The sequence below is a fragment of the Sturnira hondurensis genome, unplaced genomic scaffold (genome assembly GCF_014824575.4).
Source record: "Sturnira hondurensis isolate 20B ecotype Veracruz unplaced genomic scaffold, ASM1482457v3 Scaffold0003693, whole genome shotgun sequence".
NCBI classification, from domain to species: Eukaryota; Metazoa; Chordata; class Mammalia; order Chiroptera; family Phyllostomidae; genus Sturnira; species Sturnira hondurensis.
In genome coordinates, this window is record NW_028076324.1 from 9,834,044 (window position 1) to 9,857,378 (window position 23,335).

The 23,335-nt window shown below is 50.6% G+C and overlaps 1 protein-coding gene across 1 annotated transcript; it reads right to left on the reverse strand.

Moving 5' to 3' along the window:
- Positions 1–9,956: 9,956 nt before the first annotated feature.
- MYDGF (myeloid derived growth factor) lies at positions 9,957–20,093 on the reverse strand. Its single transcript, XM_037042612.1, has 6 exons — positions 19,882–20,093; positions 18,818–18,868; positions 15,142–15,203; positions 13,273–13,354; positions 11,890–11,962; positions 9,957–10,547 (listed from the first exon to the last, which is right to left on the reverse strand). The coding sequence occupies exons 1-6, from the start codon at positions 20,056–20,058 to the stop codon at positions 10,468–10,470; spliced, it is 525 nt and encodes a 174-aa protein (XP_036898507.1). The 5' UTR covers positions 20,059–20,093; the 3' UTR covers positions 9,957–10,467.
- Positions 20,094–23,335: the final 3,242 nt, after the last annotated feature.

Sequence of the window (23,335 nt, forward strand, 5' to 3'; positions counted from 1 at the left end):
CCCATGACTGCTGGTACCTGCCAGCGTGCACCTCACTCCCATCGGCTTTTACGCGCAGCCTCCTGCTCCCTCCCGTCGGGAAGCTGTGGGTTTGTTCTCCGTATCTATGTCCATTTTGTTTCTCAGACTCCACCTGTAAGTCATACAGTGTTTGTCTTTTTCTGTCTACGTTATTTGACTTAGCATAATTCCCTTCTTGGTCCATCCATGGTGTTATAAATGGTAAGATTTCACTCTTTTTATGGCTGAGTAGTATTCCATTGCAAATATCTATCGCATCTTTGTCCACTCATCTCTCGACGGACACCTGGGCTGCTTCCATATCTTCACTGCGGTGGATAATGCTGCAGTGGACATAGGGAGGCATGTATCTTTTTGAATTAGTGTTTTTATTTTCTTTCGATAAATACCCAGAAGTGCAATTGCTGGATCACATGACTGCTCTGATTTTCAAAAAAATCTTCACCCAAGGACATTTTCCCCCCATTGCTTTTAGAGAGAGAGAGAGGCGGGGAGAGAAACACTGATTTGGTTGCCTTCCATATGTGCCCCAAGACCGGGCGTTGGACCTGCAACCTAGGCACGTGCCCTGACCAGGAATCGAACCTGCAACCTTTTGGGTACAGGATGACATTCCAACAGACTGAGCCACACTGGCCAGGTCGTCTACTTTTAATTTTTGAGGGAACTCCGCACTGTTTTCTGTAGTGGCTGCACGATGCTCAATCCCCCCTCGTGCACCGCTGGCGGGGCTCTCCCTCCACCCCCGCGCCAGCCCGTGTTGCCGGTTGGTGCGCGGACACCATTCTGACCGGGCCGGGGGGAGATCTCACTGTGGCTTTGCTCCACGTGTCCCTGATGACTCGTTGAAGGTGACCGTCGTATGCCCTCTTCACTGAAGCGCCCACTCGGGTCTCTGCCCCTTCTCAAGTTGGATCGGGGGCTTGTTATTGCGGTTCCAGGTTTACACCCTCGGCATCGATGATTTCCATCATACGTTTACTGAAGCTTGTTTTGTGGCCTCATGTGGACTCCCCCGGAAAACGCTCCACGTGCACTTGAAAAGAATGTATATTTGGCTGCTTTGGGGCAAAACATCCTAAAAATTTCAATTAAGTCCATCTGGTCTAATGTGATATTTAAGGCCAGCTTCCTTGATTTTGTCTAGAACAGGGGTGTCAAACTCATTTTCACTGGGGGCCACATCAGCCTATGGCTGCCTTCAAAGGGCCAAATGTAACTTTATGACTGTAAATGTAACTACCCCTTAACTAGGGGCAAGGAGCTCGGCGCTGTTGCCGGATAGAAACAAGGTGCCGGGTGGATACAACAAGGTGGGGAGGGCCGGACTCGGTCCGCGGGCCTTGTGTTTGCCACCTGTGCTCCGGAAGATCTGCCCTCTGATGACAGTGGGATGTTAAAATGCCTGCAATCACTGCATTACTCCTGATCTCTCTCTCACGTCCATCAATATTTACTTTATATATTTAGGTGCTCCTACACTGGGCACATAGAAGTTCACAAGTTATTTCCTTTTGTTGGATTGATTCCTTTATCATTGTGAAATGTCTTTCTTTGTCTTTTGTTACAGCCCTTGTTTTTTTTTTTTTTAAGATTTCATTTATATTTTTAGAAAGTGGAGAAGGGAGAGAGAAGGAGAGAAACATTGATGTGAGAGAGAAACATCAATTGGTTGCCTCTCGCACATGCCCCCACTGGGGACTGAACCCCCAACCCAGGCGTGTATGTGTCTCGACTGGGAATTGAACTGGTGACCTTTCGCCATGCAGGATGACACCCAAGCAACTGAGCCACACCAGTCAGGGCTACAGCCCTTGTTTTATTTTATTTATTTATTTTTAAAAGATTTTATTCATAATTTATTTTTAGAGAAAGGGGAAGGGAGTGAGAGAGGGAGAAACATCGATGTGTGGTTGCCTCTCACACGACGCCCACACTGGGGACCAGGTCTGCAACCCAGGTATGTGCCCTCACTGGGAATCGAACAAGTGACCCTGTGGTTTACAAGCCAGCACTCAGTCCACTGAGCCACACCAGCCAGGTATAGCCCTTGTTCTAAAGTCTATTTTGTCAGATATCAGTATTGCTACCTTAGCTTTTGTTTCTTAATTTCCATCTGCATGAAATATCTCTTCCCATCCCTTTACTTTTGGTCTGTGTGTATCCTTTGATCTAAATCAGGTCTCTTGTAGACAGCGTATGTAAGAGTCTTGCTTTCTCAACCATTCAGACACCCCATGTCTTTAGAACGGAGCAATACGTCCACTTACAAGTGAGGTACAATCAAACCTCGGCTCTCGAATGTCTCCCATCTAAAACAGTTCGGCTCCCAACCAAGCTGTTCATAGAAAAAAATGTCTGTTGTTGAACCTGACTTTGGCTCTCTACCCGATGGCCCTTTCATGCTGACCCCTGGGAAAAATGATTCGGTTTTTAAACAAATCGCTTCTCAAAGAGGCTCCAGGATGAATGAAGTTTGAGAATGGAGATTCCATTGTAATTATCAATGGGTATATAATTATTGCCATAGCATTTTCAGATTGTTTTTGTGGTTCTGTTACTTTTCTCTTGCCCTCTTCTTGATTCGATGACCCTCTCTAGTGCTGTGTTGGGATCCCTGTCCCTATTTCTTGGACAGCTCTTGGGGATTTGCAATCTGTGGTTACCATTTACTTCATACATACCAAGCTATGATTACAGTGGTCTATTTTCAGCTGATGGTTGTTGCTTAAGTTCGAACAAATTCTAAAAACTACAATTTTCACTCAACTCCTCCCATGTTTATCTTTTTGACATTATTTTCTTCTCTTATGTACCCCTTAATTTATTGCTGTAATTACACCTAATCCTACTTTTGCCTTTTAACCTTTGTTTTTTTAATGTATTTTATTGATTATACCATTACAGTTGTTCTATTCCTCCCTTCATTCCCCTCCACCCTACACACCCCCCACCCTCCCCCACTCTCCCCCCTTTAGTTTATGTCCACGTGTCTCAAGTTCTTTAGATTCTATATTTCCCCTACTATTCTTGCCCTCCCATCTGTTTTTTACCTACCGTCTATGCTACTTATTTTCTGTATCTTCTCCCCGCTTCTCCTCCTCCCACTCCCCTGTTGCTAACCCTCCATGTGTTCTTCATTTCTATGGTTCCACTCCTGATCTAGCTGTCCTCTTGGTTTGCTTTTGTTTTAGGTGTGGTTGTTAATAACTGTGAGTTTGCTGTCCTTTCACTGTTCATATTTTTCATCTTCTTTTTCTTATATAAGTCCCTTTAGCATTTCATATAATAAGGGCTTGGTGATGATGAACTCCTTGAACTTGACCTTATCTGAGAAGCACTTTATCTGTCCTTCCATTCTAAATGAAAGTTTTGCTGGATAAAGCAATCTTGGCTGTAGGTCTTTGGATTTCATGACTTGGAATACTTCTTTCCAGCCCCTTCTTGCCTGTAAGGTCTCTTTTGAGAAATCCGCTGACAGTCTGATGGGTACTCCTTTGTAGGTGACTGTCCCCTTATCCCTTGCTGCTTCTAGGATTCTCTCCTTCATTTTAGTCTTGGCTAATGTAATTATGATGTGCCTTGGTGTGTTCCTTCTTGGGTCCAACTTCTTTGGGACTCTCTGAGCTTCCTGGATTTCCTGGAAGTCTATTTCCTTTGCCAACTTCCTTTGGGGAAGTTCTCCTTTATTATTTGTTCAAATAACTTTTTCACTCGTGGCTGTTTCTTTTCCCCTTCTGGTACCCCTATAATTTGGATGTTGGAACGTTTAAACATGTCCTGGAGGTTCCTAATCCTCTCCTCATTTTTTTGAATTCTTGTAACTTTATTTTTTCCTGTTTGGTCATTTCTTTCTTCCTTCTGGTCCACCCTCTTGATCTGAGTCCCAGTTTCCTTTCCATCACTATTGGTTTCCTGTGCATTTCCCTTCATTTCAATTAGTTTAGCCTTCATATGTTCCTCTAATTTGTGACTATAATCAACCAGTTCTGTGAGCATCCTGATTACCAGTGTCTTGAATTGTGCATCTGAGAGGTTCGCTATTTCCTGGTCACTTAAGAGTTATCGGCTCTGGGGCTTTGAGTTCTTCTTGAGCCATATTTTGGACTGTTCATGCCTGTTACGTATGAGGAGCAGAGCCCTAGGTGTTCACCAGGGCTGGGTGACCCAGTCGCTGGGTTGTGACGCTGTATGTGGGGGTAGGGCCAAAGGAAGGCAATGGCGGGCACCCTTTGCTTCCTCCCGCTGCCACCATGGGCCGTGCAATTTGTCCCACTGCTTGTGAATGTGTGACCGCAGTCAGCCGCTGCTGGGTTCATTGCTGGGGGCTGCGTGGTCTGTCTCACTTCTCACTCCCGCCGTCCCAAGCCCTCACTGGGTCTGCCCAACGCTACCCCGGATGCCTGGGCGCCTGGGGTCAGGGATCCTTCCTGCCCGACCCTGCTCCACTGCTGGCTCCGCCCCTCTTACCCGTCTGGTAGAAAGGTTCATTGTTGTTGGACTTCCTTATAGTTCAATTTTCTGTTCTTTGCCTGCGTCTTTGTTCTCCAAACCTTTGTTGTATTCAAACTTGGTTGTGGGAGAAGGCACAGTGTTTCCACCTACGCCTCCATCTTGGCGGAAGTCCACCTTTTTCCTTTGTATGAGCTTTATAATTGGCTGACCCACTGCTTTTACTGTTTGCCTTTGTTGGTTAGATAGTTTTCTGTCCTATATATATATATATATTTTTTTTTTTAATTTTAAAGAAATTTTATTTTTTCAGAGAAGGGGAGGGGGAAAGAGAGGGAGAGAAACATCAATGTGTGGCTGCCTCCCATGTGCCCCCCACTGGGGACCCAGCTGGCAACCCAGGCATGTGCCCTGACTGGGAATCAAACTGGCGACTCCCTGGTTTGCAGGCTGCAACCCATTCACTGAGCCACACCAGCCAGGGATTCTTTCCTATATTTTCTTTTTCATATTTTTTTCTCTTTTACTCAAGACCCTTTAACATTTCTTTGAATACTGGTTTGGTGGCGATGAACTTCTGTAGCTCTTTCTTGTCTGCAAAGCTCTCTATCTGTCCTCCAATTCTACATGACAGCCTTGTTGGGCAGAGTAAGCTTGGTTACAGGTCCTTGCTTCTCATCACTCTGATTATTTTGTGCCAACCCCTTCTGGCCTGCAAAGTTGCTGCTCAACAATCAGCTGAGAGCCTTATGAAAGCTCCCACATAGGTAACTAACTGCGCTTAGAATTCTTTGTCTTCAACCTTTGGCATTTTCATCTTGGTGTGGGCCTCTTTGTTTGTGACTCTATGCCTCCTGGAATTGCACGTCTGCTTCCTTCACCACGGCAGGGAAGTTTTCCCTCAGCTTTTCAACCTCCCTCCGTCTCCTTCTGGTACCCCTGTGCTGCAGATGTTGGTACGCCTGATGTTGTCCCAGAGGTCCCTTAAACTAACCTCATTTTTAAAAATTCTTTTTTCATTTTGCTGTTCCAATTGGGCATTTTCTCCAACTTTATCTAACAAATCGCTGATCTGACCTCTGCCTCATCTAATCTGCCATTGAGTCCCTCTAGGTATTCATTTCAGTAACTGTATTCTTCATTCTCACTGGTTCATTTTTTGTTTTCAATCCCCCTTTTAATGTTTTACAATTATTTGTTGAAGTTCTGAGTTCATCTATTCCTCTAAGTTCATTGAGCATCTTTACACAAGTGTTTTGAACTCTGAATCTGACAGGTTGTCTCCCTTCCTTTTTCTTTTAATTAATTAATTTATTTTTAGAGAGACAGGAAGGGAGAAAGAGAGGGAGAGAAACATTAATGTGTGCTTGCCTCTCACACACCTGCTATTGGAGACCCAGCCTGCAACCCAGGCACGTGCCCTGACTGGGAATTAAACTGGTGACCCTTTGGTTTGTAGGCTGGCACTGAGCCACATCAGCCAGGGTGGTTGTCTCCATTTCACTTAGTTCCCTTTTTTAAAAAAATATTTTATTAATTTTTAGAGAGAGGGAAAGGAAAGGAGAAAGTGGGAGAGAAACATCAGTGTGTGGCTGCCTCTTATGTATCCCCTACTGGGGACTTGGCCTGCAACCCAGGTATGTGCCCTGACTGGGAATTGAACCGGCAACCCTTTGCTTCACAGGCCCGTGCTCAATCCATTGAGCTACACCAGCCAGGGCTAGTTCCCTTTTTTTAAAAGACTTTATTTATATTTAGAAGGGAAGGGAGAGAGAAGGAGAGGGAAACATCAACTGGTTGCCTCTTGTATACGACCTGGCTAGGGACTGAACCTGAAACCCAGGCCATGTGTCCTGACCAGGAATTGAAGCAACAACCTTTCGCTGTGTGGGAATTCACCCAACGAGCGAGCCACACTGGTCAGGGCTTCATGCAGTTCTTTTTCTGGAGTTTCGTCCTGTTCTTTCATTCAGGATGTTTGTCTTCTCAATTTGGCTGCCTTCCCGTGATTGTCTCTGTGTCCTGGGTAGAGCTGCTGCACCTCCTGCACTTGCAGTGGCCTTATCCAGCAGTTGTCCTGTGGGGCCCAAGGTGTCCTTGGCCACCTGAGCTGAGTGCCCTGGGCGTGCCCCATGCGGGTTGAGTTGCCCTCCTGCTGCTGCCATCAGTGGGGGCTGACCTTCAGGCTGATGCGCTGTGAAGGCCGGTCACAATTCAGCAGGTGCGTTGTCGTGAGGGATGACTCCATGGGATAGGGGTCACTTTAGCAGGGCTCTGGTGAAGCCAGGCACTGGGTGTTTTTGATCTGAAGCCTCTTGGGAGGGGCTCCAGCACAGGCCAAGTTCAGTGGTGACTTATGCCAGGTCTCTGGGCCCCTTGGTGGGAGCTACAGTGCTTTGTGATTGGTTGTCACTGGTACCAGGCTTGGGGCCCTCTGGAGGGCACTACAGTGCAAGCCGAGGCCAGCTGCCACTAGTGTCAGGTTTGTGACTGCTTAGTTGAAGCAATTTCTTACCCAAGAGTGGCTGCTACTTTATACCAGGCTTGGGGCCACCTGATGGGAGTTAAACTTCAAGTTCAGCCTGGTCATGGCTCGTGCTGGGCTCGGGGCCTCTTGGCAATTGCTATAATGCACACCAAGGCTGGCCACTGCTTTTCAGGATTTGTGGAACTTTTGAGAAGTCTGTAGGACAAGCCTCGGGCAGCCACCTCTGCTGTGAGGTTTGTGGGTTTGGGGGGAAATATGCAGTGTGAGCCGTGGTAGGCTGTGTGTGTGGAAAAGCAGCTGGAAGCAGCTCAGGCTGGGTGAACGTGCGGCGGGGTCCCAGCATCACCAAGGTGGGACAGTGTTAGCCAGGTGAACAGACAGCACAGATTTGGTGCCTTCCTGAGCCAGCCAGTGGGGTCGGGGTCAGCTAGGGCTCAACAAAGGAGCACTGGTGTCTGCCAGAACGCCCGTCTCCAGTTGTCCCACTCCCTGTCCCGGTAGCCTTGATGAAATTAGTCAATATAGTTATTTTCCATGTGTCCCTGGTGCTTTTTGAACAGTGGACCCTGCTCTGGGTCTTAGTGAGTTTGTGAGCAAGTGAGTTTCCAGCCCTTTGGGAAAAACACCTGAGCCCTGGCTGGTGTGGCTCAGTGGATTGAGTGCCGGCCTCCAAACCAATCCCTTCTCTGGAAACAAATGAATAAAATAAATCTTAAAAAAAAGAAAGAAAAAAAAAGGAAAAGCACCTCAGCCCTAGGCAGTGCAGCTCACTTGCTTAGAGCATCATCCGATGAAGTGAGAGGTCACGGGTTCAATACCCAGGCAAGACAAATGCCCAGGGTGCAGGTTCTGGCAGATGCAAGCGGCAGCTGATCGATGTTTTTCTCCTTCTCCCCGCCCCCCTTCCTATCTCCCTGAACGTCAATGGCGTATCATCCAGTGAGGATTAAAAACAACAGCACTTAGTCTCTAGCAGCCCCTTCTCTCTCCAGGAGGAAATCCCTGCTGGTTTTCACAGCCAGGGGGGAAAGCGCTGGTGCCGGCCCGCCTGATGGAAGGCTGTGACCCCTTGCTCCTCAGGGGAGACCTCTGTGGCTGAGATGTCCCTTCTTAATTGCCACACATGGGTGTGGGACTCGCCCATTCCTCATCTCTGTCCTTCCTACCAGTCTCAACACGGCTTCTCTATGTCCTTAGTAACGGGTTGTGTCCGGCTGGGCTGCGGGTGGTTCTCAACGACAGCTCCCCAGAACTTGGTTGTAGCTCTCTTGTGGCCACGGGAGGGGGTGAGTAGTGTCTCCCATTCCACCACCTCGATCAGAAGGTCCACCTGTTTCTGCCTTTGAAATAGACGTCACAGGTGAATGTCACGCAGCCATGGCCCCCGAGAGGTCTGATTTCTGGCGTACCAGGCATGGCGACGGTCTAGTGCAGTGGCAGAGCGTGGCTCCTGCTCGCCAGCCTGGGGTTTAGTTCAGCTTCTCCCCACGAGGAGCGCTGGCGCTGGGTGGCTTCGTTCTTCAAGGTGCTGGAAGCTACATAAAGTTGCAGGCATGTGCCACTTGGGGGCAGGAGGAAGCTCCATTTGTCCAGGGACTTGGCAGTGGTGACTCTGGGCTGACTGTGGAAAAATCCCTGTCCCTTCTGCTGACACCTCGGGGCTCAGGGTCTCGCTGCCCAGTGTGGCAGGAGGTCCTGGGTGATCATCTCTTGGGTCCTGCAGTTGGCCATGCTCACCAGACCTTGAGGCCAGATGAGTGACCTTCCTTGTGAACGTGTACAGCCTTCAGAACTTCTCTCATGACGGGGCAGGACACGTGGCTTAGAAGTTAAGGCTGACTGGGTCTGTCCCCTGAATGTCTTTGGGGCCCAAGGTCCCTCTCCAACGGTTACCTGTTCTGAGAACAGTTCCTCTCCGCGCTCACGTACCTCGGCCTGAAACTGGCTGGACTGTGGGACCCACTGAGGGTGCGGGCAGGTGAGAGCCTCCCTCTGCTCCCTGCAGGTGTGAGGCTCCAGCAGGAACCCAGCTGCCTTCAGGCTGGCACAAGGTGAGTGAAAGGTAGAGAGATCCCTGTGGGCCCAACATGGCGATTTCAGTCAGGAAGGGCTCCACTTTGAAGCCACACAGTATTTTCCCCTTGTTTGCTCTTGAAGACTCAGCCAGGGGGTGGACTCCCTGCCCCCACAGTGCTGGGAGGCTGAGCGCCTCTAAGTGGCTGGGGCATTTTGGGGTTTCATTTGTTTGCCTGTGGGTGTTTTTTCCTTTCTTGTTGTTTTTTNAGGTAGAGAGATCCCTGTGGGCCCAACATGGCGATTTCAGTCAGGAAGGGCTCCACTTTGAAGCCACACAGTATTTTCCCCTTGTTTGCTCTTGAAGACTCAGCCAGGGGGTGGACTCCCTGCCCCCACAGTGCTGGGAGGCTGAGCGCCTCTAAGTGGCTGGGGCATTTTGGGGTTTCATTTGTTTGCCTGTGGGTGTTTTTCCTTTCTTGTTTTTTAAATCACTGTACTGCAATCTGGCTTTTAACAACTAAGGAAAGCAGTCACGAGGTCAGAAGAGGTCTGCCCCAGAGCATTCACCCTCCACTGGCGCCACCTGCGGGACGCAGCAGACATGGCAGGGTCTGCCCCCGTGTTCAGGGAGTCGCAGTACTGCCTGCCTCGGCACCTGCTGAAAAGTAGGGGCAGCCAGATAGTCCCTGGGCCCAGCCAGGTGGGCACCAGCACCAGACGACCGGTCTATGTGGTTCCTTTTCAATTTATTTATTTAAATACAAAAGATGATTTCATTTCTTCCCAGTTAGTCTGAAAGGTGGTCTCCAGGGGAAACTGAGAGAAAACAGTCAGCTTGGGGTCAGAGGACAGCGGGACCATTCTTCCTGGAATGTCCGGGGCCTGGCCTGCACCCAAGGGGAGACACTGGCGTCAGAAAAGCTGCGACCTACCCCCCACCCCTGCCACCTTGNTGGGCACCAGCACCAGACGACCGGTCTATGTGGTTCCTTTTCAATTTATTTATTTAAATACAAAAGATGATTTCATTTCTTCCCAGTTAGTCTGAAAGGTGGTCTCCAGGGGAAACTGAGAGAAAACAGTCAGCTTGGGGTCAGAGGACAGCGGGACCATTCTTCCTGGAATGTCCGGGGCCTGGCCTGCACCCAAGGGGAGACTCTGGCTTCAGAAAAGCTGCGACCCACCCCCCACCCCCGCCACCTTGTGCTGATGTCTCTCCTGGTACAACCAGCAGCGGGCCTTGGACCCGCACTCTGAGCTCAGAGGAGCGAGGGTGGAGGGGGCTGGGGGGTGGGGCTGGGGGCGGGGCCCAGCAGGCCCTGGACTCTGTCCCAGGGCCCCGTCACCCTGTGGGCCCCTCCAGGCAGGGCAGTATCACCAGGGCAGAAATCCCTCAGCATCCTCTAGGAAACTGGTAATGTGCCGGCCCCTCACGGGGCACGGCCCCTTTGGCAGAGATGAGGGAGAGCTGCTCTCTGGGGGGCTGCTGGTCACAGCTCACTGCGGGACGCCTTGGCCACGATCACCAGCTTGGACAGCTCGGCCTTGAACGCCCCGGGCCTGTGAGACACTGCAAGAGAAGAAACGTGTGGCAGGGCCCTGGAGACTCCACAGGTGCTCCTGGGCCAGTGTGAGGCCCGGTGGGGTCTGGCAGAGCAGGCAAGCGGGCCCCAAAGTGGACCGCACCTAGCAAGGACCCAGCCGCAAGAGTCTTCTGGGTGAGCGACAGGAGAAGGGTGAAGAGGCTGGCCGCCCTGTCCTGAGGGCAATACGAGTGCAAAGGGAAGCCCCCAGTGGGACAAACTGTGGTGGTCTCTGGCACACCGAGAACAAGTGGGGAGGTTGGGGCCGGCCTGTATCAACACTGGCAAGCTTGTTGAGGACCCCATGATGCTGTCACAGCAGGGTCAGGGAATCGGCAAACACTGTCTGCCACGCCGTCTGACTCCCTGTCCGCCTTGTCCTATGTGCCCTGGAGCTCACTGTCTGCCCACAACCCAACACCCTCTGCCTTGACCTCTACTCTGAATGGTCCCCATCCCCTCAAGGGCCTGCAGATGGGGCTCTACCCAAACCTCCCTTCTCCCTAAAGACCCTGCCCATGCCATCTCCTCCTCCCCAGGCGTTCACGTCGGGTGACATCCAGAGCCACACGGGTTCCTTCACCTCATCTTTTCCTGAAACTCAGGGCCCTCGGGGCTTTTCCTCTCCTACTCGGCTAGCTCCCCAGTCCATCATCCTAACCACTCGCTTGTCCACCCTTGCTCTGCAACCCAAGCCCCACCTCTGGAGCTCCCCACCTCTTCCTGTTCAGTATCTGCCCTCCGTGGCCGAATGTGGCTCAGAGGACTGGGGCAGGGGGGCTCTCAGGAACTCAGAAGGTCCTAATCTTGAAGCTGTGCCTGGTCACAGAGCCCAGGACAGTTAGGCGGCGCGGAGGTCACGGCCCTCCCACAGAGCACGAGGACATTCTTACGCTCTCAGCTGTCTACCAGGGGTTAGTACCGTGTGGCCCACCACCCCTGAGCTAAAAACATTTTTTACATTTTTAAATAGCTTTAAAAAAACATAAAGAAAATGGTATTTTGTGATATGGGAAAGTAATATGACATTCACACCTCCAAGTTTGTAAAGTATTAAAGTTTTGTTAGAACACAGCCACACCCACTCGCTGCCGTCAGGAACGGCCTCTGCAGGATGGGGGCAGGCTGAATAGTTTCGACAGAGGCCATTCACCCCACTGGACCGAAAATATTCACTGTGGAGCTCGTTCCGGGAACTGCTCACAGGCGCCTGGCCCTCGGCTGCACACGTGCTGCAGCAGTCGCCGCTCAGTCCGGCCCGAGGGCCTTCTGCTGCCCCACCCCCACCTCCCCCGTCGGCTTCCCTGTCCACAGGCCATCGTTACCCACCTGCTGTTTTGCTCACTTCAAATTCTTCATTTTTCAGGGGAATGTCACTCTCTCTTTCAAATGCAGCTTTAGACTGAAAGGAAAAAAGTGGAAACTTTGCTAATTAAGAACGAACAGGATTTGCTTTGCTTTCCCGAAAGGCACAGACTAGAGCCTTGCTCTTTTGCTGGAAAGCTGGGTGACGCTCGTTTGAGCACGCAAGGGTGACTGGCTCGTGACTCCACTTAAGAGATCGGCAACTGGCTTGAAAGTTCGTGCCTTCACTGCAGATCCTAGGAAGAAGGTATTTGATTGTTTTTTTTTTTCTTTAACTTACAGAAATGGGACAAGCACAACAGCCTCATAAATATAATTTTTAAAAATCAGAATTGTGTCTCTCTCACATCAGCTAAAATAATAGTTTTAAAGTGAGAAGAGACCCTGGAGAGTAATTAGATCAAAGCTGTGACAGTCAGGCTGATGTGTCACCTGCGAGCAGCCACATCCAGTTATGCAACGAACCTCTCCCCAGGAGCTGCTGTGAAGGCTTCCTGTGTGGGTGATAAAAATACCTCCTGAGCGGATTCTTCTTCTCGAGACCTGGCTGGGCCTGACTCAGCCACTGGGAAGGGCCTTCAGAGCAGAGTTGCGGCTTCCCTGAAGACATCCGCCCGGGGCGGCAGGGGAGGCTTGTGTCCTAGTGCCAGCCCTGCCTGCCAGCCTGCCTGGCCTGTGGACCCTGGAGCTGCTTGGCCAACCGCTGTGACAGAAGCCAATTCCTGGCAATAAGTCTCTGAATGCCTTTCTCCTACTGGTTCTGTTTCTTCACTGAACATGGTCTGACAATAGTTTACAAATTTTCTGACCCTGATGCGGAAGCGGCAGGCTCTGTGGAGCGGCCGGCCATGGGGATCGGAGTGCAGAAGAAGGCGCTGCGTGGGCTGCGAACCACAGGCCCCTGGGCCAAGGGATGTGGACCTCCACACACAGACCAGTGAGCCACACCGCCTGCCCCTCCGGGGCCACTGCCACCCTCACTGCCCTTGTTTCTGTCCCAGTGGCGAGCATCCAGGCCTCTGTGCCCTCTAACTTCCTGTCGGTGTTTCCAAGGGGGGCACTGGCAGGAGACTGGCAGACAGGAGGAGAGGACGTCAGGGTGTCCGCCTCCTGCTCTGCCTACCTTCTGGGTTTCTCGGGGTCAGCAGGCCCCTCTGGGCACTGCCACTGCCTCTCCCCCTGCACCTCCAGACCCGGGGGTCTGCAATATCCCGTGTCCTTCCTTGCACTTGCAGGACAGGTGGCACAGGCAGGGTCTGGCCCTCTCCTCATCTTGCTCGTCCTTGCTGGGGTCTGAAAGGCGCTGTCCGCAGGGGAACACCCCAGGTGTGCAGGGGAGATACTCACGTAAGCCATGCCGTACTCAATCTCAGCACCCCGCACCTCTGCCTTGAACTGAGTGAAGTACAGGTAGGACTTGCCCTGGGGCCTGCAGAGAAAGGTGGGGTCAGGGGTCGGTGGCCAGGAGTTTCCAAGCACTGCTGACTCTGGGAAGTACTGAAGGGCCATCGACATCATCGCCCCTTCCATTCGTTGCCAGACATTCTTCTGGCTTTTTACTGATGAGCCTCTTTCTCCTTCTGGGGGAAGCTGTTCTAGGGCAGGGACCCTCACGCTCATCCACTGAATGCTTGTTATCGAATGCTGGTGACATCCAGGTATGGCAGTGGGGCCACAGCAACATGCCGAGAGGGCTGAGAAGTACAGGAGTTAACTAGGAAGGGGACGGGGAGAGGGGAGGGGGAGGGCTGGCTGGGCCCGGGAAATGGTGGCTGCAAAGCTCCCTCACAGGTGCAAGTGGGACACTTACGGGACATGAGGTCAGTGTGGCCAGAGCAGAGAGAGAAGCCTAAAGAGGTGGACTGGTGACAGTGAAGGGATAACGATGTCTGCAGTATGAAAAGCTCCAATTGGCCACGTGTGGAAAGCCGACAGCAATGGGGGTGGGAGTAGAAACGGCAGCAGAGAGGCCAGGGAGGAGGCTGTGGGGTGGGGGCGTGGCATGCAGGGAGCCGCCCAGATTCTCTAAGCCTCTGCGTGGAAAGAGGGTGGCTGAGCATCTGAAAGCTGGACCGCGGCTGAGCGGGTGTCTGGGGATGAGGGAGCACTTGGGCCTGCGAGGCTGGCCGGGGTCTGTGCCCACAGAGGGCAGGTGTTCACATGCCCGTGAGAGGCGGTGACCTGCACGCTGCAGAATGCAGCCCTGTGACAAGCCTTCCCTGTAGTGAGCACCCCGGGCTCCTTCCTTTGTGACGCTTCTGAGGCCAGGGGAGGTGACACAGGCAGGGTCTGGCCTGGTGAAGAGCAGGGGCCCCTTGCCCCTGGGCAAGTCCGGCAGAAGGGCAAGAATCCCCCCAACAGCACCCAGTTAACACCTGCAGTTTGTGTGACACTGAGCAGGAGACTGTGGGGTGGTGCCCACAGGCATGATTGAAACACGCCATATGTCCTTAATGTATGCCTGAAACCTGTGTAATTTTATGAACCAGTGTTACCCCAGTAAATTCAAAATGAACAAAAAATGCGTTGTGTCCTTTAATGTCGAGTGCCCGCTCTCCCACTGTGTCCAGGCTGTGTCTCCGGGGTGGACCCTGGTCCCCCGGGGGTGGGGCCATAGCTCGGACTTTTCCTGTCGGACATCCAACAAATGCTCAAGAAATCGGTGCTGTTGGGGTGACACACTCTAGGCAGAGGAGCCCAGAGGAGAAGGGACACGATTCCATGCAGCCCCATCACCCTCCTCCCCACCCAGGGCCATACTCCCTTGCCTTCACCCCTTCCTAGGCTCACCATTCCCTCACCAAGCAGGGTGTAGCAGCGGGGTTACGAGAAGGGTAAACAGGGCATCAGTCCCTGGTGGGGAGACTGTGCCCACAAACCGTGAATGTGACTGAGGGTGACAGTTGTAGGTGAGCACCTGGGGGCCCTGGCCCCGCTCCCTGGTGCCCTGGCCACCACCTGGACTGCACCTCCCCAGGCCCCACGACCTCCTCTAGGCCTCAGTGTCTCGAGCTCCCGGAGAGCCCTATGGCCCTCGCCAACTCCCAGCACCATGTGGTGCTCCCTCCGTGTGCCCCTCCAGGGCCACACAGCATGCTCTGGTCTGTCTGCCCCCCTCTTTCCTGGCCTCCCCAGAGCAGCCGTGCACTCACCCCCAGCAGCCTGAGCCAAGGCAACTGCCCCCAGGAGACCCCACCGCTGGGACCCACAGCTCACCTCCAGATGGTACAAGTGAAATGCTGGTGGTCTTCGCTGGTCCCCAGACTCATCTGCCACTTCTAGGGAGAGGAGAGAGACGTGGGTCAGTCCGGGACACGCAGGCTGACCGTGTGCGGGCTGGCTCTGACAGCCTCAGGTTTATTTCCAGTTCTGCAAGGTGAGCAGCCCTTCCCTGGGCCTCCAGGCTGCAGCCTGGCCCCAGGGGCTGCCACACTCTGTCAGCGCCCCTGTGTGAAACTACAATTGTGGGTACATGTCATTTTACATTTGACCAGACCCACAAAATAAGTGCACACAAGAATGAACCCTAATGTATGAATCTGGGGCAACGAGTATGTGTCAGTGTGGGCTCACTGACTGTGAGAAATGTCCCCTTCTGGGGGGGGAATGTTGACAATGGGCGGCTTGTGCATGTGGGGAGGGGCGAGGGGGTATATCAGAATTTCTACGCCTTCTGCTCAATTTTGCTGTGAACCTAAAACTGCTCTAAACAATAATGTCTGTTAAGAAAAATAAAAACAAAAAGAAAAGGGAAGACAGTGCACTCCTGCGTGCTCGCAGAGCATGAAGAAGTCCTCGGCAAAGACACAATACTTTAGTAACCATAGTTACCGGCTGGATGTGGGCAGGAACTGGACAAGTAGAAGGCCCGGTCACCTTTTACAGTTTCTTCTTTTTCAACAATGTATAGGTAATGGCTTGTTTAAAATTAGTATTTTAATTAGAATTTTAAAGTAGTTCCCAAACACACCACTACTAGTATATTCTGATTTCCATGGGCTCTGAGAAACAGCCAAATGGAAAACCAACTGTTACCTTCCGGGCTGCCTAAGGCACTTGCACAGTTTGTCAGTAAAAGGAGTTCACGGTGCCCCCCAGGAGTAATGACGGGCTCCCATGACTGGTCCAGCACCGAGGCTTTTTCATTATGGAAACAAGGCGGTTTCAATGTTAATTATCATCGGAGTGAATGGGCACTTAGAACCTTTTGCCTGCCACACGGATGCAGGAGCCAATTACTGGTTTACACACACCGAACAATGACCCCTTTAAACTGTGCAATCAAAAGGCAGGTCCACGATGGTGCTGGAGGTGGACACTGAGCTTGCTCCCTCCTGAGAACAGAATGTTTAGAGCACATCCTTCTGAGAGACAACTGTGAGCCGAGTAAACAGCTTCTGCACAATGAGTGTGAGAAACCAGAGAGAAGGATGAGAGAGATGTCTGCGAGCTGAGGACCCCAGGGTCACAGGAACCAAGGCACGCCCTTGCTTACGTTTCCCCCGCTTGTGCAGAGAGAGCGAGAGCTCCATCCAGGTTCTTTGGTCAAACTGCAGAGCACTGTTGCAGGTCCTCAGCCAGTTCCAGCTATGGCCAGCAGGAACAGGAAGATACCATAGCATGTGCATAAGGGCCCCCCCTGCCCCCACCCTGAGATCGATGCTGGGGTACAGCAGGGTGCCACTTCACGCATCCACTGGGCTGCTGTGTGTATGTGGAGCCCCCAACCTGGAAAGAGTGAGCAGAAAGTTGCAGCACCTGCCTGCCTACAGGGCTACCCTGTCCAGGGAAAGTGCAGAGACGGTGAATTGCTACCGTGTGTTCACAGGGGGATTCTTCACCCAATGAAAACAGGGATTTAGCAAAATGCTGCAGCACCCACACACAAGGCTGCCCCACAAAGAGTGAGTGGCGCGCTGCTGTGCCAGTGCACTCACAAGTGGCTGCGCACGCACACCAGGCTGCCCCACAGGGACAAAGGGCAGAGGTGGTAGGGCACTGAGACAAAACAGGGACAAAGGGCAGAGGTGGTAGGGCACTGAGACAAAACAGGGACAAAGGGCAGAGGTGGTAGGGCACTGAGACAAACACGCAGAGCAGCCTTGCTAGGACCCTGCCCTGCCGACAGACAAAGCAACAGGGCACACAAAGCGCACAACCAGCAGTCCTGCCCACACCAGCCTGCCCCACCCACAACTCACTGCTACACACCAGGTGACGCACCAGGTACCACACGCATCGTCCCAACCACCACTGGCCTGCCGAGGCCACCCATCACACGGCTTACACAGGGACCACTTTCTTAAGACTGGGAGAGAGCTACTCCATCCACCTCAGAGGAATAAACACAGAAAGTGAAACAAAATGGGCAGACAAAGGAATATGCCCCAAATGAAAAAACAAACAAAAACCAGAGAAAAACCCTAATGACATGGAGAGAAGTAAGCGTCCTGATAAAGACTCTGAACAGCCCTGGCTGGGTCACTCAGCTGGTCAGCGTCGTCCTGATACGCCAGGCTGCAGGCTCGCCTTCAGTCAGGACACACAGGTGCCCAGTGAACGCATCAGTAAGTGGGACAACACACTGGTGTCTCTCTCTCTCTCCCCTCCCTCCCCTAAGATCAATCAATTAAAAAATTTAAAGTCACTTGAATGTATATATATATAAGTAGACAATCATAATGCTCAACGAACTTGAGAGTAGCACCGAGAAATTCAGAGAGCACTTCAACAGGGACAGAAAACACAGTAAAGCACCAACTGGAGATGCAGAACACAATAACTGAGAGGAAGAACATGTCAGAAGGAATCGACATCAGGTTAGTTAACACAGAGAAACAAATTAGGGACATGAAGACAAAATATTGGAAATCACACAAGCTGAATAGCAAAATGAAAAAAAAAAGAATTTTAAAAACTGAGGAAAGGCCCTGACCAGTGCAGTTCAGTTGGCTGGGTACTGTCCCACCAAGTGAAAGGTCACTGGTTGGATTGTCGGTCAGGGCACATGCCTGGGTTGCAGGTTGGGTCCCACCAGGTTGGGGCGTGTACAAGAAGTAACAGATCAATGTGTCTCTGTCACATCAATGATCTGAGCTGGTTCTTTGAAAGAATTAATAAAATAGACAAGCCTTTAGGCAAGACCAATCAAGAAAAAAGAGAACACAACTAAATAAAATCAGAAATGAAAGAGGATAGGTTAAAACCAACGCAACAGAAATACAAAGAATCATGAAAGAATACTATAAACACTTATATGCCAGTAACTGACTAATATAGAAGAAATGGTAAGTTTTTAGAAACATACAACCTTCTAAGACTAACCAGGAAGAACAGAGAATCTGAATAGACCAATTACTAGCAATGAAATTAAAGCAGTAATCAAAAAACTCCCAACAAACAAAGCTCAGGACCAGATGGTTTCACAAGTGAATTCTTCCAAACAGTTAAAGAAAAATTAGTACTTATCTTTCTCAAACTATTCAGTTTGAGAATGGGAGCCCATTCTGGCCAACAACTTGATTTTGATTTTGGTTTATGAAGCACCCACCTCAGCTGCCAGGACTTCTGACCTCCAGAACAGAGAGATGATAAATGGGTGCTGTTTTAAGCTGCTATGATTGTGGTGATTTGTTCAGCAGCACAGAAAACAAATACAACACCTCTAATAGAGGCTCATGGGAATAGCAGATTCACATCTCACGTCCCTTCTGTTCAGACGTGTTCACTCTGTGAAATTGACTTAAGCACTCTCGCTTTTATTGGTTAAGTGAGAGTAATTCAATGAGTGTAAGTTAAGCCAAGCACAACTCTCCCCACTGTCCCTGGAGAGCATCTCTGTATGGCAGCAGATACTGTCACACTAAATGACATGGAATTTTGAACAACTCACCTCATTGGTCCCTCCTTGAGAAGCATAGGTGAATATACAGGTATATTTGTCCTAGAAAATGGAATGGGGGGAAAAAAGGCTTGGTAGGAGGTAATCCTTAGGGCTTAAGGTGCAGGGTCTCAGGGTCTCAGGATGTCTTTCTAAGAACCCGAATCAAGAAGATCCTGCACTAAAAGGAAAGGAGGCAGATTCCTCTGGCAGATGTCCCTGGAAGCGTCCCCATGAGGCCTCCCAGTGGCTGACAACCTACAATTCCCCTGCCTGCCTCCCTACTGGTGAGCTCCTGGGTCAGGACAAACAACCCATGTGGCTTCTGAGAAATAAAGACAGGAAGGAGGTCAGACCCCTGCTAGCACCCACCCCTCCAGGAGATAGGGCTTTGGGACACCAAGGAGAACATCCGGGGGCCCAATTCTGCGCTGCTGTGGCTCTTGGGCAGGTGCAAGCCTTTCTGAGCCTCTATTTCCTCATCTGCAAAACAGGCCTAACGTATTAAGCATTCAGCACAATACCCAGCTGTTAATACTCATAAATAGCAACAGTGATAAAGGAGAATAGAAAAGGCGGCGACTTCAACAAGTTGAGGACAAGGCTGGGCTAGGCGTACGCCTGCTGCCCAGGCAAAGAAGGGCCTGGCCTCACACTACAGTGAAATAGACCCGGAACCTGTGCAATAGAAGGAAGGAACAATGTCCACTTCCTCCCTCGTCAGAGGTGCAACACGACCAACCTTCCTCTGCGGGACATGGAGGGGACCTGGAGGCGCGTAGCCATCAGGCCCCAACTCCCCTCTCCCCACCTCTGTGTCGACCCTGCCCTCCAATGGCTGGGAACTCGCCTGGGTCTGGGGGATAGGGCTCCTTGGGCACGCTGGGCATGTGAGAGGAGACAGGGACTGAGGTTAGTGACCCATCTCTCTCAAAGTCGCCAGCCTCCAAGTCGGCACCCATCCTCAGGCCCCGCTCCCGACGTCGGAGCTCCCTCCTCCTCTGGCACAAACCCCTCCACAGGCCCCGTTCCCGCGGGCACTTTGCTCAAGCCTCCAGCTCCGCGGCGTCAGTTACCCCAGGGCCCACGTTCTGGGAGAAGGTGTGCACAACGCCGCCGGGCCGCACGTCAAACGCCACCGTTGTGGGCTCGGACACCGCTTCCGCTAGCCTCAGCGCCACGGCCGCCAGAAGCAGCGTAGCCCACAAGCTCCCACCTCCGCCACCGTCCCTCCTTCCGCTGGGCGCCGCCATGTTGGGATCGGGTCTCCGAGGCAAACGGCGGACGGGGCGCTACGAGGGACACGTTGGGCGTGCCCCCCCCCCCACCGAAGGCCACGTCAGCGCTGGGGGACCATGTGACCGGGCGCGCCCCGCCCGGACCGGGGCGGGGTTTGAAAGTCCAAGAAGTGGCCGTGGGGTGGATGGTGTTGGTTCTGTTGTCTCTTACTATGTGACTGTTCAGCTCTTACAGTTAGTAAATGTACAAGGAATGAGGGAAATAAAAGATCGCCGCTAAAATTTAAGTTAATAAGTATAGACTTATTAACTTGAGGGAAATGGAAGATGACCACTGGGCAAACACCTCTAGTTGTTGCAGGCAAAATCCATCCATTACTGGATGCTAAAAATTGGTGATGGAAAAGGTATGGTTAGAAACAGGATATTTGCAGAGTGTCAAAGAATTTTCTCCCCCAAGATACTTATTAATTGCAACGAGAAAAAGGTGATTTTACAGTGGAGAAACCACCATAGCCCAATGGTCAAAGTTAACATCACCCCAGGACACACTGAGAACACATACCTTCCAAGCACCTCTGGAACTCCTGCCCAAAGTGCTTGACCTCAAGCTAATCATAAATTGTTATTTCAAAATGAAAAAACAAAAAAGTATCCTTACCTCTAGGGGTTGCCAGAAGGATTAACTGAGGGAATGCAGGTAAAAACTCTAAATTCTAGTTGTTACTAGTGTTAGATACCAATGAAGAAATTACAGGTTTTCAATTACAGAAGGAAAAATTTTTTTTGGTCACAAATTGCTTCGAATTTTGAAAAAATATCAATAGCCATGTCTGGGTTGTCCAAAATTAAGCTGTTTTTCCTAGTCCTTCCTGACTTGAAAGAACAGAACGCAGAGAGAAAATGTCACGGGTAAACCCTAAGCTGGGCTGTATTCCACTCCTTATGGAACTCAAAGCTCAGCTCCCAACATGCCCCCCGAAACACACGCACAGAAGATGAAGGTCAGTGTCAGGAAGTCAGGAGGCTCCTGCAGAAGGTTGACTGCTCCCCAGATAATCTTAACTCCAGAATTCTGTTTTGGCCGCAGCAGCCTGTCCTCAGTGGGGATACCTGCTTGTGGTTAAGTCACTTCCTCCTTGCAGCTGGCTGCTTTGGATTCACTGGAAATGGGCTCCATAACTTGGACCACTGTCCAGTTTCTTTGGTGTTTCACGCAGCATGGCTCCATTCCTGTCTTGCCTCTTGTCACCCCGTGTCTGACCTTCAGCCTGTCACTGTGAAGAATCCAGTTGGTGGCCCAGAGCTGTTGCTAACAAGACACTGCATTTCAATTGTGAGTTGTTTGGGTCTCCTACTGAAGAGGGGTAGGTTTATTTTATTTAATGTTTTATTTTATTTGTGTGTGTTGAGAAAAAGAGCCACAAGCCTCTTGTTGTTTTTGTTTTGTGGGGGGGTTTTTGCCTAAAAAAAAAATCACACTGAAGGAATTAAAAGAAAAAACCATAATTCCAAAGATCCTGCTTTCTAATCCAGCAGTCCTAAAAAAAAACAAACAAAAAACTGATGACACAAATGTCATGGACTTCCTATGTCAGGACACCATAAACGGGGTCAATGTGGATATAAGGGGACCGCAGGCAGGAGCTCCTTGTGGTGAATAAACATTTCTGTGTTGTGATTGTGGTGGTGGTTACAGGAATCTGCTCAGATGACAAAGTGGAACAGAACTACACACACAGAGAAATGAATGCATGTGAAAGCTGATACCATGAGAATAAGGTTTAGAGTCTAGTTAATTGCATTGCCCTGCCAGTTTCCTGGGCTGAAAGTGCACTGTGGTTAAGATGTAAGTTGGGTGAAGGGTATACAGGACTCTGTGCTATTTTTTTGCAATTTCCTATGTGTCTAGTTATTTTTTTAATACCATAAACATGTTTGCAAGGCAAACAACAAGCCAGGGAAATATCTGCAGCTGATATGACAGGGTTTTATGTCCACCGCCAGTGGGGAAGGGAAAAAGTGGCCATGGATCAGCAGGAACAAACACACATTTCTAACCTGCCACCTCTGACATACGGAGACCTGCTAAGGTACAGTCCTTCTGTAGCTGCCCCTCATCCATTTCCCCTTCCTGCTGGCACCCCACTTCCCTTTTTTGACCTTGTTGTTAAGGTGGGAATGTGACTAACTAAAGTTTGGCTGGTAGATATTGTCTCGTGACAATCTGAGTGGTGACGAGGTGAGGCAGGGATAGAAGGTTCTGATGAGTTCCTGCTGAGCTGCCAAGCCTCCCAGGGCAACCCCAGTGTCCCCTTTCTCACCAGTTTCTATCATCCTGTGACTTACAACTAGTTCCCTTTCCACTCCATTTCACAGTGGTTTAAGTGAAAGACATCATGCACCCGAGAGGATTGTAAGCATTCATCAGCTAAGCTTCCTAAACAGTTTAAAATCAGCAACATAGTTCAATTTGCACCCTGTATGACAGACAACAGGTATTTACGAACAGTAACTCATAAGGACTCTACCTTACGAATTACTAGTAAACGTTTTAACACGTAAAAGAAATTTGAGTGCAATTACTGTGAGACGCCATGTTGCACCTGTAAGACGGAGGGAGGTAGGGATGTCCGATGACATGTGACACTGGTGGAGTGGAGAAGCTGGCGCACTGCTCTCCTGGCAAAGTGTACACTGAGGCATTCGCTTTGGAAGGCAATTTGATAGACTTTTTAAAATTAAAAATGAATATGTCTTTTCCTAATTCTAGGAATTTACCCAATAAACTCAAACATATGCCCCAAAGATCATCTGTACCAGCCTGTGATCTATGATGCCCAAAGTGTGATCCAACTACAGCCGGTGGGTTGAATCTGGCCAGCTGCCTGGTTTTATAAAGTTTTGTTGGCACACCGCCATGCCTACGTATTTATGTATGCTAGTGGCTGCTTTTGAACTACAAGGGGAAAGTTGGGTAATTGGAACACAGACTACCTGGCCCACAAAGTCCAAAATATTTACTATCTGACTTTTTACAGAGGAGGCCAGCTGACCCAATTTATGCTGATTAATACAAAAAGGACCAAATACCTTATTCCTTGATAGGTGCCTGGCAAAATAAATTATGGCACATTCACAAAGCTGAATAGAATGCACTTATTAAAAATGGAGACTAAGGCCCTGGCCACTGTGGCTCAGTTGGTTGGAGCATCGTCCAGTAACCAAAAGGTTGAAGATTTGATTCCCAATCAGGGCACATACCTAGGTTGTGGGTTCGATCCCTGGCCCA